Genomic DNA, 17,097 nt, shown 5'->3' with positions numbered 1-17,097 from the left:
GGATGGAAGGTGAGCTATGACAACCTTGAAGAGACATCATAACTGAAAGGATGATGCATTGGTGGATTAGGCTAGTTATGGTTATTAATATGCAATTAAGTATAGGATGTACGCTGTATAACCTGTTATGAAAATGCCTTACTTTGTAGTCCAAGATATGCCAGAAATTAGCATTTTAATGACCAATGCATCATGACAAGTATGTGCCAATTTATGATGTGAATAAACTGTAACTGTTCTAACACCACAAAAGTTCTTGGTGTATGTAATTGATGGAAAAGGAGGAACAGCAGGAGGACCTGTGAGTTGCTTGCACAGCTGGGGGTAGGGGGTTTAGCGCTAAAACACCCAGTGCTTTACTAGCTTGGGAACCCAGTTCTTGAGCTTGCTCTAGGTGTCCCAGTGTCAGGCTCTTAACCAAGCTTTATGCAGGCTAACATGTTCTACCAACATATCAAAGATTACAGCATAATCTTGTCACTTTCCTTTAAAATAATGTATCAACGGAGCATAAAGTACTCCTTGTAGGAACTAAAAATGTTCTTGGAGCTAGTAATCTCTCTAGCACAAGTGCCTCGCACATCCTGTTGTTAACTCAAAGGTTGACAGTTTGAACACCCTCCTGAGACAGAATGTTTTTCTTTGTAGACTGTGTTAAAATGCCACCTAACAATAAAACACAAGTTTTGCTTTTAATTAACTTTGACTGATATCTCGGGAAAATACTCCCCTTGAGTCCTTTGCAGTAAAGGGAAACCGTGGTATCCGTATTGATATCATCGAGTCTGGATTACTGCAATGCATGTTTACCAGTGCCTCAAAAGCAGTATCCAAAAACTGGAGACTGTTTAAAATGCTGCAGCAAGAGTACTCTAAGAAATCTCTAAATTTAACTCTGTGACCAAAGCCTTATTTCATCTCCACTAGTTGCGGGTAGCAAAACGGATCCAGTTTAAATCTCTGCATTGCTTTCAAATCATTGAACAATCTGGGCCAATGTAACTGACCAAAAATCTTAAACCTTACATCCCAGCAATATCCCTTAGATCAGCTGAGCTCGGGAATCATGTCATGCAGAAAATAAGAAGGGCCAGGTGGGGTGGTAAGAGCTTCACCAATACAACAGTTAAACTGTGGAACTCTCTACCAACCTCCCTGAAATAAGAGACAGATCTGCTAAAATGTAGAAAGTATTTAAAACCCTGGCTGTATGGGCCTAACACTTAATCTACTCGAGACGAATCCACTTGTTCTAAGATTAGCTCATAGTCACCTTAGGTTATTGTTGGGCTTTATAAATACACCATCGTCATATCCATTAGAGCACTTTTTTCTCTTGAAATTTCTAATTTGTTTCCTTAAATTTTTGACATTACTTTGCGGATCGAGAAATGACTGACTAGACCTGCGGATAATGACTGGATGGGAAAATATATAAATGAAACTTAATCTTAAAAGTGATTTCAAATCAGAGAAAGGGTCCCAATGGGTAATATTCAACATTAAATAAAAATAAGTATTTTTTTCATGATGTGAAGGCATTGATCTGTTTCAAAAAGAAGGATGCTGGATATTTGTCTGCACTCGAACCTACGTTTACACCGTGAAGCAACACATTTCCCACTCACACCACTACCTCCTGTCTTAATAAGCAATTTTAATATTCCTATATGAAAAACCAAGCTCTGCATAGAAATGGCAAATCAAGCTTGCGCACATAGTATTTTAAAGAAGAGCAAAGAGTAGAGAAAACTTGGGATATGTGAAGTGAGCACTGAGGCTCAAACAATGGTAGGGAGGGCTTATGCTGCACTCCACGCTTATAACTTCAGGCTGGCATGCAGGAAGGGGCGGTGCCTAGGTGTATAGCAAGTGGAGTGGGGGACAAGGGGCAGAGTCTAGCACTGACAACAGAAAGGTAGTTGAATGGAGAAAGGTTCTACTATCATCAGTGAAGCAAATGGTGGAAAGGGGGTTGGGGCCTGATCCAGCGGGACACCAATGTGCGGACAATTATCACTAAAACACACACATTTGGGTCCATAAACCACACTCACCTACAATATGCGGTCGTTGAAACCTCACTGGGGATCAATTTTAGGGCTATTGCTATATGTCCGGTTTTGCCTCTCAGTCTTGAGCCTATTTAATTCAAAGCCCTTTCTTTACAGATGGATCTATTTTAGTTGATTATATTTGGCAATTTATGACAATAATACATTTACTTGATTATTTCATTAAATAACCACAGACTCAGGTAAGTTTAAAAGTTTATCTGAATTTTACCATAAGAATCAAAGACAAATTACAGTGTTAACTCCGTCATTCTGAGGAGTTAATATTCAATTTATTTAGATTAAGCTATAATTTTCAATGACGAGTATCTCAGGAAAAGAGGACAGAGAGAAAAGGCACATTTACACAAATACACAGATTTATAGTTACCTAGGATGGTGCAAGATCAGACCCCTCTGGCCAAGAGTTTGGGCCCCTCCATAAAATTTCAGGTGACAGATTCAAGACAGGATTAGGACAGGGCAGGTAACCTCCTCTGGATTTAATGCCAGTGTTAACCCCCTCTCTGATGCTAATTTCCTCCTCGATTCTTCCGCAAATCTCCTTCCTAGTTCTATTGCCTCCTCGATTCTTCCGCAAAACTACTTCCTAGTTTTATTTGTTAATAAAAATTCTAAGTCTGCTTTCAGGTATTTCGATCAGCATTCAGACAGCATCTCTATCTCTCAGCATTCTGGCAGGGAATAAGGCTTCCTCATCTAAATAACTAGCCCAATTATACCTTTTAATGGCATGTTTCACCCCTAAATGTTTCAAACTTGTGAAAACTCCTAATTCTTATTGGACAAGCCAAGGGGATGATCATCACACCATGCTAAGTTTAATACTGTTCTTAAGAGCATTGTCTTATGTTCCTGTCCATTAATTTGTTTCCCCCCAAGCTTTATTTCCCACCCATTTTCATAATGTCTTTATTAACATTGTATAACATTTATACATCTGTCCATTGAGTATTCAGGATGTTCAGCTGTTTCCCAGGACATGGGAAAGGGGTGATTTTGATCGGGTTCCAAGACTTGAGATCATGACTCCGGGGTTGTCTCTATTGTGCCTGTGCATGGGGACCACATCATTATCGGCCTTAACTTTCTTTGAGGCCCAATTCCAAACTAACAGGGAAGTCAAAAAGACGAAATGTTCAAAACATAAAAACTGATTTCACTGTATGCCACTTATCTCTACTCTAATCCCAATTAATAAGAAAACTTTTTATGCATTAGCACTTAGTTTATATCTCGATTTGGTTTCAGGCAAAGCAGATGCTTAGTCATAAAGTGAGCGCACACCGCTAGCCCCTCCTCCGGATCGCCCCTCGGGACTCTGGTACTTGCAGTTCTTCAGTGGATCACCCAGGTGGGTGCAAGTCGGTACTTGTAGGACTGATGAATCTCTAGACCCGATACATGTCCCGGGTTTTAGGATATCGCCCGAGACATGTCTCGGGTTTCGAGATGACTTCCCTCATCAGTAGAGAAAGATTGTTTAGGGGTGGAGAGAAGGCCACCACTCAACAGTCAAAGGCTTCGATGCCAGAACCGGCACGCAGATGCGTCTTCCAGGAGCCCGTCGGCCCAAAGCTCAAGAGAGCCGTATTGTGTTTCATCATAAATGGAGCGGACACCGCTAGCCCCTCCTCCGGATCGCCCCTCGGGACTCTGGTACTTGCAGTTCTTCAGTGGATCACCCAGGTGGGTGCAAGTCGGTACTTGTAGGACTGATGAATCTCTAGACCCGATACATGTCCCGGGTTTTAGGATATCGCCCGAGACATGTCTCGGGTTTCGGGATGACTTCCCTCATCAGTAGAGAAAGATTGTTTAGGGGTGGAGGGAAGGCCGCCACTCAACAGTCAAAGGCTTCCATGCAAGAACCGGCACGCAGGTGCGTCTTCCAAGAGCCCGTCGGCCCAAAGCTCAAGGGAGCTGTATTGTGTTTCGTCATAAATGGAGCGCACACCGCTAGCCCCTCCTACGGATTGCCCCTCGGGACTCTGGTACTTGCAGTTCTTCAGTGGATCACCCAGGTGGGTGCAAGTCGGTACTTGTAGGACTGATGAATCTCTAGATCCGATACATGTCCCGGGTTTTAGGATATCGCCCGAGACATGTCTCGGGTTTTGGGATGACTTTCCTAATCAGTAGAGAAAGATTGTTTAGGGGTGGAGAGAAGGCCGCCACTCAACAGTCAAAGGCTTCGATGCCAGAACCGGCACGCAGGTGCGTCTTCCAAGAGCCCACCGGCCCAAAGCTAAAGGGAGCCGTATTGTGTTTCATCATAAATGGAGCGCACACCGCTAGCCCCTCCTCCGGATCGCCCCTCGGGACTCTGGTACTTGCAGTTCTTCAGTGGATCACCCAGGTGGGTGCAAGTCGGTACTTGTAGGACTGATGAATCTCTAGACCCGATACATGTCCCGGGTTTTAGGATATCGCCCGAGACATATCTCGGGTTTCGGGATGACTTCCCTCATCAGTAGAGAAAGATTGTTTAGGGGTGGAGAGAAGGCCGCCACTCAACAGTCAAAGGCTTCGATGCCAGAACCGGCACGCCGGTGCGTCTTCCAAGAGCCCATCGGCCCAAAGCTCAAGGGAGCCGTATTGTGTTTCGTCGTAAATGGAGCGCACACCGCTCCGGATCCGATTGTGTTTCGTCATAAATGGAGCGCAGATGCTTAGCATGTGAGTTCCTCAGCGGCCATTTTGACCGTCATTGCGCAGAAGCAACGCTTTCCCTCTAAGCGTTAAGTTGTCATGCAGTTGACGCATGCGCAGTAAATTTTCACACGTTTAGCAGCCATTTTGAGTCGCACTCCGGTTACTTGTTAGTAGACACATAGGCAAGCTTCCCCCTTTTCTAATAAATGTAAGAATAACGTGTAAAATTGTACTACAAACAATATTAGTAGTTTATTACAATTTTATATGAGAGGATTATATCCGAGCAAGTTGCTTACGTGCAAATCCTTGCTCCATCCGGCCTAGCACTGACATTCAGTAAGTAAACAGTGGAAGGAAGCAGGCCCTAGCACTGACTTGGGACAGTGAGGGCAGAAGCGGAGAAATGGGGGAGCCAAGAGCCATGGTAAAGCGGGGTTCTACGAGCACTGAAGCAGATGAACAGGATTAGATCTTTCAGACACAACATGAAACAATCAAACACAATATGCCTCCAATCCCCCCAAACCTTTCCTAAGTGGACCACCTTAAAACCTCTTTCTCATACTAAGTTTAACAACATCCGTAACTCTCTCAAGGCTGCCTAGTATGAAAGCAATATTCTTTACTCATCCATTGTGAAATACCTCCATTGAAAAGCCTTCACACCTTCTCTAAAATGACATCAAAATAATATAAACTCTCTCATTGACCAAAAACACTACAAACCCACATGAACTTCCCAAATATCATCTTCAATGTATCTATAAAATTTTAGTGAAAGCTGTCTCCATTCAACTCAGATCAGATAGAGCAATCTGCCCCAGGACTAACTATTTAGCTTCAGATCATACAGCAGCACAGAGGCCATAACCATTTACTAGTTGATTATGCCTTCTTGAACACCAACTTGAATGATCTCTACCTCCTGATCCTACTCAAACACTCTCCAAACGTTGACACAGTCAACCACCAAGCATTACACATTAGAAATAAATCTGGGCGTCCTGAACATGGTCCTGCAGTAGTTCACCTTCTGCTTCGCTAACCATTCATCAAGTTGGTAACCTCAATCTCACAAAATGAGTATCAGCAATGGCCCTTTCTATCCCACAACATTTTAGACATTTGCATGTAACCCACTGATCACTGACAGCAGCACCAAGATCTATTACCATGCCACAAAATTCACCTCTCCACTTCTCACATTTAGTGACAAAAAATTGGTTTTAATCTCATTCACAAGTGGATGTCCAACGCCTGCCTACGACTCAACCAGTCAACAATAACTTCTACCTGTTTGCCAGTAGTACTAACCTAAGTCCAAATATCTGAAACCCGCACTACTTCACTCCTCTTCTGTTATCCAACACAAAATCCCTTGGATTCATCCTGCCCCCTGGTTCTCCGACTCCCTTAGGCTCCTTAGGCAAGAAGTAAGGAGAAAGGAGAGGCTTTGGCATGCTAGTTGGGACCTCAAGAACAAGGAAGCTCATAAACTCCTTGTCAAAAAATACAAATCTGAAATTGTGCAGGCTAAACAGGAATACTTTGTCACCGTGACCACCTCGCTCTCCTCCCCGAAGGAGCTCTTTAAAACTGTTGATTCCTTAGTCAAACTGCAAGCCCCTGACCCTGTCATCCCTTCACAGAATCTATGTGACAAGATCGCCTCCTTCTTCCACACTAAAATCCAGGACATTCGCCTGGCCCTCGAGGAACAAAGAGCTGGTCTCAGTGCATTCACATCCGGGGTAGAGATGAGTTCAACCACCACAGAAATCTCCCCTTCAAGCACCCTGGACTCTTTTCCCCCGTTGGTCTTGCAAGATCTTGAGCTATTGCTTACTAAGACCAAGTCCGGTTCTCCCTTGGATACCTGCCCTCTGAAAGTCATCAAACAGTGTAGGGATACCCTCCTACCTCCGCTGCTAGAGGTAATGAATCTAGCCATCAGAGACGGTATCTTCCCTATAGAATGGAAGAAGGCGGTAGTAAAACCCCTGCTGAAGAAGGCCTCCCTGTATCCGGGGGTCTTAAAGAACTTCCGGCCTATCTCTCTGCTCCCTGCCCCAGCGAAGATGCTTGAGGCACATCTTAACAAGCATCTTGCTGTTTTTGTGGAAAGCTCAGGATGCCTAGACCCCTCCCAGCATGGATTCAGGAGAGAATTTAGCACCGAGTCAGCCCTCACCATCGTGCTTGATAAGATCCGTACGACAGTAGATGAGGGCCAGACCTCTCTCCTGGTCCTGCTCGATCTAACTGCGGCTTTCGATACCCTCTCCCCCTCAGTCCTTACATCTCGGCTGAGGGAGGTAGGGGTGAAGAACGCAGCTCTGGATCTTTTGACCTCCTTCCTCACGGGGAGGGAACAAACCCCCACATGCATCAAAGTATTTTGGAATCGCAAACGGTGCGATTCCTTAAAATCGTCCGTTTGCGATTCCAAAATAGCTTTTTGGAATGCATCATTCAATTTTAGAATTTGCATCATTTTTGCGATTTCTAAAATTGCATTTGCTTTTAAGAAATCGCAAATATGCGATTTCTTAAAAGCAATGCATGAATATTTTTCAAATTGCGAATTCGCAATTAGGGGGTTAAATTTACCGAGTGGTTGAACCACTCGGTAAATTTGGAAAAAGGTGTAAAAATGCTTAAAAATGCTCTTTTTAAGCAGTCATGTTACGGACACACATGTCCTTAGGACATGTGTGTGTGTAACATGATGCGAAAAATACATTTCAGGGGTGCAGGGGGGGTCCGTTGGACCCCCCCCTGCACCCATGAAATGCATTAACAAATTGCGATTTTCAAAATGAAAATCGCAATTTGTTAAAGCCTTCCCATTGATCCCTATGGGCCTTTTGGCCCATAGGAAACAATGGGAAGTGCGAATTTGCACTTTGGAATTCGCATAATATTTGAGAATCGGTAAAAATTGCGATTTTTACCGATTCTCAAATATTTTGCAAAAATGTACATGCATCCCATTTTGCATTTCCTAATTTGCGATTCCCTAAAAATCGCAAATTAGGAAGTGCAAAATGAAACAATGATGCATGTGGGGGAAAGAGTCAAGCTGGGAGAGTTCCTATCTCCATCCCGATCTGTGCTATGTGGGGTCCCTCAAGGGTCAGCACTTAGCCCGACCCTTTTTAATATCTATGTTACCCCACTAGCCAAACGTATAAGATCTTTCGGGATGGAGGTAGTTTCTTACGCAGACGACACTCAAATCCTCGTCTCTCTTCCCCATTCAGATGAACTAATCGCCTCCAAGTTTAGATCCTGTATGGAGGCGGTTGGTCATTGGATGATTCAGAACCCTCTAAAACTGAATGGGGAGAAGACTGAGGTGATGGTGTTCGGGGGGAAAGAAAACATCTGGTCAGCCAACTGGTGGCCTGACTCACTAGGAACATGCCCTTCCCCTACAACTTCTGCCAAGAACCTCGGGGTGCTGATAGACCCTGCCCTCGACCTAGGCAACCACGTGAGCAGAACTGTCTCCACCTGCTGGGGTCTGATTCACACCATACGTAGGATCAGGAAATATCTTTCCTTGCAGGCAAGGAAACAAATAGCTGTTGCTCTCATCGGCTCGCGCTTGGACTACTGTAATGCACTGTATGCTGGGCTTAACAAAGGCCAGCTGCAGCGCTTACAGGTAGTCCAAAACGCCATAGCTAGGTTTGTCCTGGACATCCCCAGACGCTCTTCGGCCACTGCAGCCAGGAAAACGCTGCATTGGCTGCCGGTAGAACACCGTATCCGGTTCAAAGTTCTATCTATGACCTACAGAGCCATTGCCAAAAATAGCGACACAGGGATTGGGTCCATCATTTCCCACTATATCCCCGGAAGGAACCAGCGTTCCTCTGGGAAATTGCGTCTGACAGTCCCCCGTGTACGAAGAGCCAAATGGGGTGGCAGAGCCTTCTCCACTCTTGCTCCTAAGTGGTGGAATGACCTTCCCCTGGACCTGAAATCTCTCCCGTCTTTACAGCACTTCCGTTCTGCCCTTAAAACTCTTCTCTTTCGGCAAGCATACATGTAAGGCTCTCTGTCTCCTTCTTTGATCACTCTCCGATCATTCTGTTAGGCGCCTTGATACCTGCGGGTTATTGTCTTGCACATTATAAATCGCCATTCATTCATTCATTCATTCAAAATGATTTAGTCTTTTAGGAACAGATAGCCCAATAAAAACAGCATGATATCAGCTCTTATGAAGAAATTGAAATTGTTTTTTGGAACTAAATTCAGAACGACAGTCTAAGCCCTTGTTCTCTCATATCTAGATGGAGAAAACAACCTGTTCTACAATCTCTCTAACACCCTCTTCCACTCTTTTGTTTCAGAGTGTTGAAGGAGAGCACCATGAAAAGGCAGTGGAGCTTCTTAAAGCTGCTAAGGAGAGTGTGAAGCTTGTAGTGAGATACACACCAAAGGTTCTGGAAGAAATGGAGGCACGATTCGAGAAACTGCGCACTGCCAGACGCAGGCAGCAGCAACAATTGCTAATTCAGCAACAGCAACAGCAGCAGCAGCAGCAACAACAGCCACAGCAAAATCATATGTCGTAGGTGAGAGCTTTTATTGCTGGTGCTTCATAGTGTGCACAATTTATATTCTGTCTTAGGGGAGAGTCCAGTATATCCATATTAGACAGTAATACACATTGCACTTATAGCCATTCTTATTTTAACAAATGTATGTAGAATTATGTGTATTTATACAAGGCACAATGGTGTAAGGGCTGGTTATGCTCATGTGCATGTCCAGCACTTTGTAACAAGGGATTAACATGTACACACAAATGCACATTTCATACTTGCAATCCAGACCTTAAGTGTGTTTCCAAGACAACAGAGACCATGAAGCTAGAGACTGATCCGTGCTTCTGCAAGGTCATTAGGGTTGCCACTTCCTGGCTTACAATTGATGCCGTTCCACCTCTACTAGTTTCAACTAAAACATTTACATAGAAGTATATTAAAATGCATCCATTACGCAAATGACATTTACATCACATTGTAATGTACCTATATGAAAATTATATTTACATCACAAACATTTACATAGACTAACATTTACATTGCATTTTCAACAATGCATTGTAATTTCATGTTTGCTTTTCATTTCATGCTTTCACTGTAAGTACTGTAAGCACTTTGCATTCTATTTAGGAGAGGAATGGGTTCTTTTCAATGACTTTTTATTTATTGCGATAATTTATTAAAGAATATTGTTAATTTCAGAATTGGGTTACAAAAGTGATGTGGGGCAAAGGGTGGGAAGTAATTAGATGAAATAAGTATTTCTAATTTATCTGAATTCAAATTTGATTCTATTTATTATGGAATTTTTAAAGTGATATAGATGCAAAGTGTGGTAAGATATTTCTTTAGACATTATGTTTTTTTAAATTATAAAATGTACTAAAATTAATTAAACAGAAATTTAATTAAATTGAACACAGTTTTAAAAAGTTTAAGTTTACTGAAGAATTCCTACCCTCTCTATGCAAAGAGTATTACAACAATTTTAGAACTGACCATCTACTTTCAAGTCAATATACTACAGACTTCATATCTCTCTAAATCTCTGTGGATTGTGTCCTAACCAAAGGAAGAAAAAATGATAAAAAGAAAATAGTGAATGAGATTAATGGGAAAATGTTATATGCATTGCTGACACTGCCACAGGATGTGTGTGTTTCCATGTGAGAAAATCCTTAAAGAATTGATTGATTGAGGCAACACATATTGCATCCAGTCACGCATCTCTGAGAGACACAATTGGAAGTCTCTAAGTTAGGCAAAGTAGGTCCCCACATTTCCCACTATCTGAGTCTCACATACATAGTTCTGGGACATCTGTTATCTGATTATGCTGGACAGCGATACAATATAGATATTAAATAGACAAGGTGAGAGCAGGGATAGTAGCGGAACTTACTTGAGTGAAGCCCACCTTACTACAGTCAGACGATTGCCTAGAAATGACTCGAACTATTTTAATTCTGGATAACCTTTCCTTAGTAAAGAGGGAGAGGACTTTGAGGGCTGTGTGTGAAACATCCTGGCACTCGTCTTTTCCACAACCTGAATTTAAGTATAATTTTAAGAATAATACTTCCATTTACATGAGATAATTGCATTCACTTACTAGTGTGATTTGATAAAAAGGAAGCTTACTTTGATGTCCTTTAATTAGCAATCTCAAAGAAAATAAATAGAAATCCCATAATCGTTGTATAATTTGTCCTGCATTTAGTTTTATTTGCACTACTAACCACCCTGCAGTGTAGTCAGTGCACTTTGGATTATTGGTACATATAAGAGTGATATGGTGGAATATAGAACATATTGTAGTGTAGTTCCTATATTCCCAATAGACTCTGCGCATTGGAATAATATATCCTATAGATTTGACGTAGGACTGAGGTCGACTAGGTCTCTATCGAATATACTAAACTTAATAGTGAGTTCCAGCTAGCTCAGAGGTCACTAGAAACTTTCTCGAATTCACACAAAGGGATTTGTTTCTGACAACCGCATAAACATGACAACTTTGTTTTCCAAGAATAAGAAATATATCTCTCAGAGTCGTAGAAACAATAGATAAGTATTTCACTTAGTCAATCATGCATGCTTCGTTTTACCAGAGTTGTAGAGAAATAGAGAGACTGGCGTTTTCAATGAAAAGGTTTATTGAACAGTCTTCTTTCTCGTACAAGAGAAGTGAACTGCTACAATCGTTATGCAGACTGCAAAGTATAATGCGTACAGCAAGAATAGTATTATAAAATAATGCCTATATAAGGGCAATGTGAATTTTACCTATATAAAGGCATGAATCGGGAAAATTCACTCAGAGCTCTAAACGCCACACAACTATTTGTAATAGCTTGGTGGGAAGAACTAGTAAATTATCTAGTAGAGATAAACAGTGTCTGGAACTTACACATCACTTAGTCTTTTCTTAACATGATGACAAAGTCTTGAGGAAAAGCAAGAGGCCCTAGAGTTCAGAGTCTTAATGAAGTAGTGGAGCTGGCCTTAGTTGTCATACTGAGCAGGAGGTCTGGGATCAAAATGGAGAGAGCTATTTTGAAGAGGACTTTCTCAATTTGCGGTAGCGATTTTTAAATTTCAGTTGTAGAAGAAGTTAGTTAAATCTTTATTATTTGGTAAAATAGAAAGATTACAATATATACAACACAGATTAAAAACATAAACTTTACAATCCAACAGTCTGTCCTGCTAAAAATCACAAACAAATAAATGCAATCATTGGCAGCAAACATTCTTTAATTAACCAAAGCGTAAGTCAAAATCACACTAATTAAAAAAATCAACATAATTAATGAATATTATTGCATTTTCCAAATTTCTAGCTCACACAACATTTTTTTTTTAAATGACAGTCAAACTGCAATGTCAACCATAAGTGTTTCCAAGGCAAAAATAAATGTCACCATACTTTCTGTAGTGCTTTTGCGTACCTCAATGAAGAAAGATTTTACATTGATTCCATGTTGCCTGAAGCACCCAAAATATTTTCACAATGACTCACTATTTTCAAGGTCTGAATGCTTAGATGATTTGTCGACTCCCCTGTAATATTGGCTGAATAAAGGGTAACTCCATCTTGTAAACAAAATGTCCCGTTTGAACATAGCAGTGTATGTGACATTTCTCATGTGTCTTCTTCAAAGAGTCCCAAATAGAAGGAAAAATCTACAAGTTTAGAAAACCACCTTGGTAGTATTATGAATCTAGATTGAAGATGATAATTAGAAATGATGAGAATGGCAAAGCACCAAACTTCTCCTGAAATAATGGGAGGACAACAAAGCAAGGTCAATTTCCAGAAGTAGAATCAAGTAGGTTTCAGCTGCAACCTTGCTTGATTTAGAACTGTTGCAATATATTTGGTTCTATTAGAAACTGACTTCACAGGAGAAGACCTTAAGTAGCCTTTTATTGGGATCTTCAGACTACAAATCCAAATGAATTACAGTGGCCATGAATCATCGTGCGTATGGGTCACAAATGTTTACAGATTGCTTTTTTATGTTTCAAGACTACATAGTTTTGCACTTTTTGGATTTTTTGAAGGAGCATGCTGGGGAGACCAGTGTATAGACTTTTGCAATAACCCCAGCTTCACATAGCCACCGTGAAGATTTAAGCGATGTATGAAGTGGAACAGTAGAAAATCTCCTTTTACAATGTGCAGCTGAAGAATACTGTTTGGAAACCCCAGACACTTCTGGCATGATACATTTCATTACTGTTTTTTGGCTATCATCCTGTTCTCTTTCCTTATCTGAAAGGTTGTAAGTATGCTTTGAAAAATATAATCTCTTTGTTATTTATCCTCCATCTTTTTTTCACATACTTTACAGCCCTTGCTAACTCTCGTTATACATGTTAGGCCCTGCTTTGCTATCATGTATGTAGCACCGTTTCTCCATCAGTAAAATTGTCACTACCCATCTTCCATGTGTTTATTCAAAAGTCGTCTCTGTGCAAACTCTTGGGGGACGAACACTCCAGAATTATTGGGTAGTTTTTCACTTAAAACCTTTTCCATCCTTTATTGACAGTCTTTAAAGTAGCCGGGTGCAGTGAAAACACTTGCAAGCCTTTAGTTTAAAATGGGGCAATCAGCTGCCGCAACTGCCATCTTTTTTCCACTGTAGAATGACAGTAGTCAGGTCTCATGAAAAATTGTATTCCCTTTCCTGTTCTCTTCTTATCCGGTCTAGCCAGATCATACAATGCCTGCCTAGCCATGAAATTGTTCAAGGAAATCAATATAGCCTGCGGTTGTTGCACTACTTGTCCACTCCTTGCTGGCCTTTGATGAAATGGAAATCTGTGCGCCCGTTGGATTTCATGCGCCCACTTCCGTTCTTTCAACTCAGGGAGTGCTTCCTCAAACAACTCAGCTACAAACTTGCGGTTATCATGCCCCTCAAATCCTTCTGGGACCCCAAGAATAAGTAGGTTTATGCGGCGCAGGTGATTTTCTAAATCAGCAAGCTTATCGTGTACATCATCCTTATGCGCCTTTATATCAGTAACAGTTTCTTTTTGGGTTGCCATCTGGTCTTCTAATGTCGATATGCAGGCCTCGGCTTCTGCCATCCTGTCAGTAAAGTTGTTACATGTTTTTGCCAGGCGTCTGACAGTATTCTGCAATTTTCTGCATGCAGTGTGTGCTTTTTAAATGCTCTGCTCCTGCTTCCAACCTGTGCTCGGAGATTGATCTGTATATTCCTCCCAGCGACACCAGAGTTGGTATTTCCACAACCAGACCCACACTTGCTTGGTCAGATAGGTCCAATCTCTCTAGTAGGTGTTCCCCACTAGAAAGATTTCTATAGTTGCTAGTCCAACAATTCCTTCCCTGTCTTTCCTTCGGACCGTAAGTGCCTCTGCAGACGCACCCCCTGCAGAAGTGCTTTTACTGTGACTGTCATCCATAATAGTAGGAGCAATGTCTCCCAGTCCTTCTTCCTGTGATTGTAAATCTCCTTCCAAATCAGATCCTTCTGAATGTCCTGAAAGCTAGTAAAACTTGCTGTCTTTGCTACTTATGGGCTCATTCACCTCTTCACTAATAGTGCCATTATCGTCATCTGTTACGAAGCATTCATTATCATTAGCCACAGGCTGGGGTGTTTCATCATACACGACAGGTGCATGTCTCTTCCCCTAAGGTGCATCAGTCACTTCACTTCCCTCTAACTGGGCATCTGGATTACGGGATTTAGCAGCAGGAGTCATGGCTTTTTTGCCAGTAACTGATTGAAACATTTGAGATATCTTGGGAGTTCCTTGTACCAAGCCTTTGCCCTGCCCAGTAGTTTCCAAGTCCTCAACACCAAGCATTCCTTTAGACATTTTTGCAGCAAGTGTGGCGCGTGTTCCTACTGCACCTTCCCCAGTAGCTCCTGTTTTTCCTCCACGAGCAACCTTTGGTGCCATAACAGCACCCTACAATATCTCAGCGCAAACCAAAGATAAAGCAGATATATCACCACCGAAATTCATGAAGTTAATGAGCTCCAACAAGAGAATTCCCAAAGTTACCAGTGGTAGCTGCACAACAAGCTCACAACCCACCAGCAGTAGCATCAATTACGTAGAAACACTTTGTACACTTTGTATCCAGTGCATTACACAGCTGCTGCCTATCCCCACACCGGCAAAGATGAATGTTAAAAGGTCAATACACTAAATAGTACCTAGGAGTCAAGCAACAAATGAGTCATTCACCATGGACAACAAACTTAATACCATACAAATAACACAAGTGGGAACACACCATGCAGACCTTAGTGTGATAGTAGCCGAGTTAAGACTCAAGGGCATATGGGAAGATTCCCATCAGAAGCCACACTGTACTGCCCTCTTTTGCATCATTTGGGTTCTCCTTGCCCAGGAGACAAAACAAAGCGGCTGGTCAGTTGTTACCGTGACCGTTTGTAAATGAAAAGGAGTGTTGTTGGAGGGAAGTGTTATATGGAATTACCAGTGTTTTTATGGCAACTGAAAAAAAGCAGTGTTTGGAAAGTGAATAGTGAGAGGTATTAAAATTAGATGAACTGGGTAGAAGCGAATAATTTATTAGTATCTCCCAGCCCCCCAAAGCTAAAAGACAGGTGCAAACACAGATTTGAAATAATATCTGCGGTCAGTAGTGGTCAACATGTTTCTGCATATATAAGAAAAGAGTTTCATGCATTCTTCAGGACCCGTTGTTCATAAACTACTGCTTTTTGTGAGAGAATTGATAAAAAATATCACCTGAAGTATCCAGGTCACACATGACCTGGATACTTCTCACTTCACACATGACCTGGATACTTCAGGTGATATCTTTTATCAATTCTCTCACTTACAAACGGTCACGGTAACAACTGACCAGCCGCTTTGTTTGTCTCCTGGGCAAGGAGAACCCAAATGATGCAAAAGAGGACTGTACAGTGTGGCTTCTGATGGGAATTTTCCCATATGCCCTTGAGTCTTAACTCGGCTACTAGTTTGTTGTCCATGGTGAATGACTCATTTGTTGCTTGACTCCTAGGTACTATTTAGTGTATTGATATATGGTTTGGGGCATGTACCTAGTTAGTCGTTAAATTTGCCCTTGGACCCTCCTTTCAAATTGTTTGATGAATGTTAAACGGTGCCATTCTCCGCAGCTCCACTGCTCACTGTGTGCTGGATTGAGCCCGACTGCGAACCTCTCCACCGGTTTCACAATCAATCTGCCGAACTGCTGACTCCAAGCCAGCTCAGGTGGGATGTAATTCAACCGCGCAGCTAACTTGTGTTTTCCAGCCCCCGTGCCGCGTTCCGCTCTACGCTCGATTATGGTCACAGCAGCTCTCCCTCTTGTAGTAACAAATTAGGAATACAGCACTAGGCAGCAACGATAACTTCAGAGCGAAGTCCAACCGCATACAAAAACGAAGTCTCTGCCGCCTTCGTTACCACTGCACTATCCCCGTAAGTACCACGGGAAAGCCGAGTAAACAAGCCCCTCACTCACACGTCCGTCATGCGGATGCCATCTTGCCTTGGTCTTTCTTACTTCTGCATTGTAGCAGTTCATAACTCTCTTTCAATTTTCCTAAGAGAACCAATATAGTGGCTCATCTTTTTGGGTTCTAATTTTTCGAGAACTAAATTAGCAGCAATTGCATCCGTAGTTGCTATTGATCGTCCCAATCTAGCTAATAATTACTGAATTATGAATTAGTCTCTTTTTGTTCAGCATTTTCATCTGATATAGTTCTATTCTTAGGGTTACTCATAAAGAAAATACCTTTGCGGATCTTAGGAGTGTTAAATAGATTTGTATCGTATTTTAGTTGCTCCTTTTAGAATACCGGGTTAAAGTTGTATATTTTGACATTATCCTCTATTTGAATTCCTTTGCTTTCTAAACGTTTCGTATAATAAGGTTCCACAGTTGCCTATGTTCCTAATCAGTTTCTGACTGTGAAGAGTCCTGTTCCTTTTAAATCGGTGTCTGTAAGGGCTTATATTCATTTTGAAGAAACATGGGGCTAAATGAGATAATTATAAAGTCAAGTACTTTTTCTCAGTTTCTGGTACTCCTATTCTTCCTATATTGGAGTCAATTTGGAGGTCAGTGTATTTAATTATGTGTCCCATTCATCCATTCTTCCATTTGTCTCCAAATAAAGGTTTGAGGCATCTGTACATATTGGCCATCGGAGCCTGAATCTTTGTTAGGAGCATGATTCCAAATTCTTTGATTTATTGGAAGAATTAGTATCATTTTTAGTATTGATCTAGACCCTTAATTAGAG

The 17,097-nt window shown here is 41.8% G+C and overlaps 1 protein-coding gene across 2 annotated transcripts in view; it reads left to right on the top strand.

Annotated features, from left to right (window-relative positions):
- The window catches only part of LIN7A (lin-7 cell polarity scaffold A), a 465,312-nt gene that overhangs the window by 411,593 nt on the left and 36,622 nt on the right, over nt 1-17,097 (top strand). The window contains exon 5 of one of the 2 annotated variants that reach the window (XM_086919598.1): nt 9,098-9,318. In XM_086919598.1, the coding sequence (XP_086775724.1) occupies nt 9,098-9,318 (221 nt within the window). Of the gene's footprint in view, nt 1-9,097; nt 9,323-17,097 lie in introns of both variants that reach the window. The other variant, XM_086919601.1, reaches the window with a different exon arrangement.

The sequence above is a fragment of the Lissotriton vulgaris genome, chromosome 1_1 (assembly GCF_964263255.1).
Source record: "Lissotriton vulgaris chromosome 1_1, aLisVul1.2, whole genome shotgun sequence".
Classification (NCBI taxonomy): domain Eukaryota; kingdom Metazoa; phylum Chordata; class Amphibia; order Caudata; family Salamandridae; genus Lissotriton; species Lissotriton vulgaris.
Note: the sequence above shows the minus strand (reverse complement) of the source record. Positions and strands in the feature narration are given on the sequence as shown.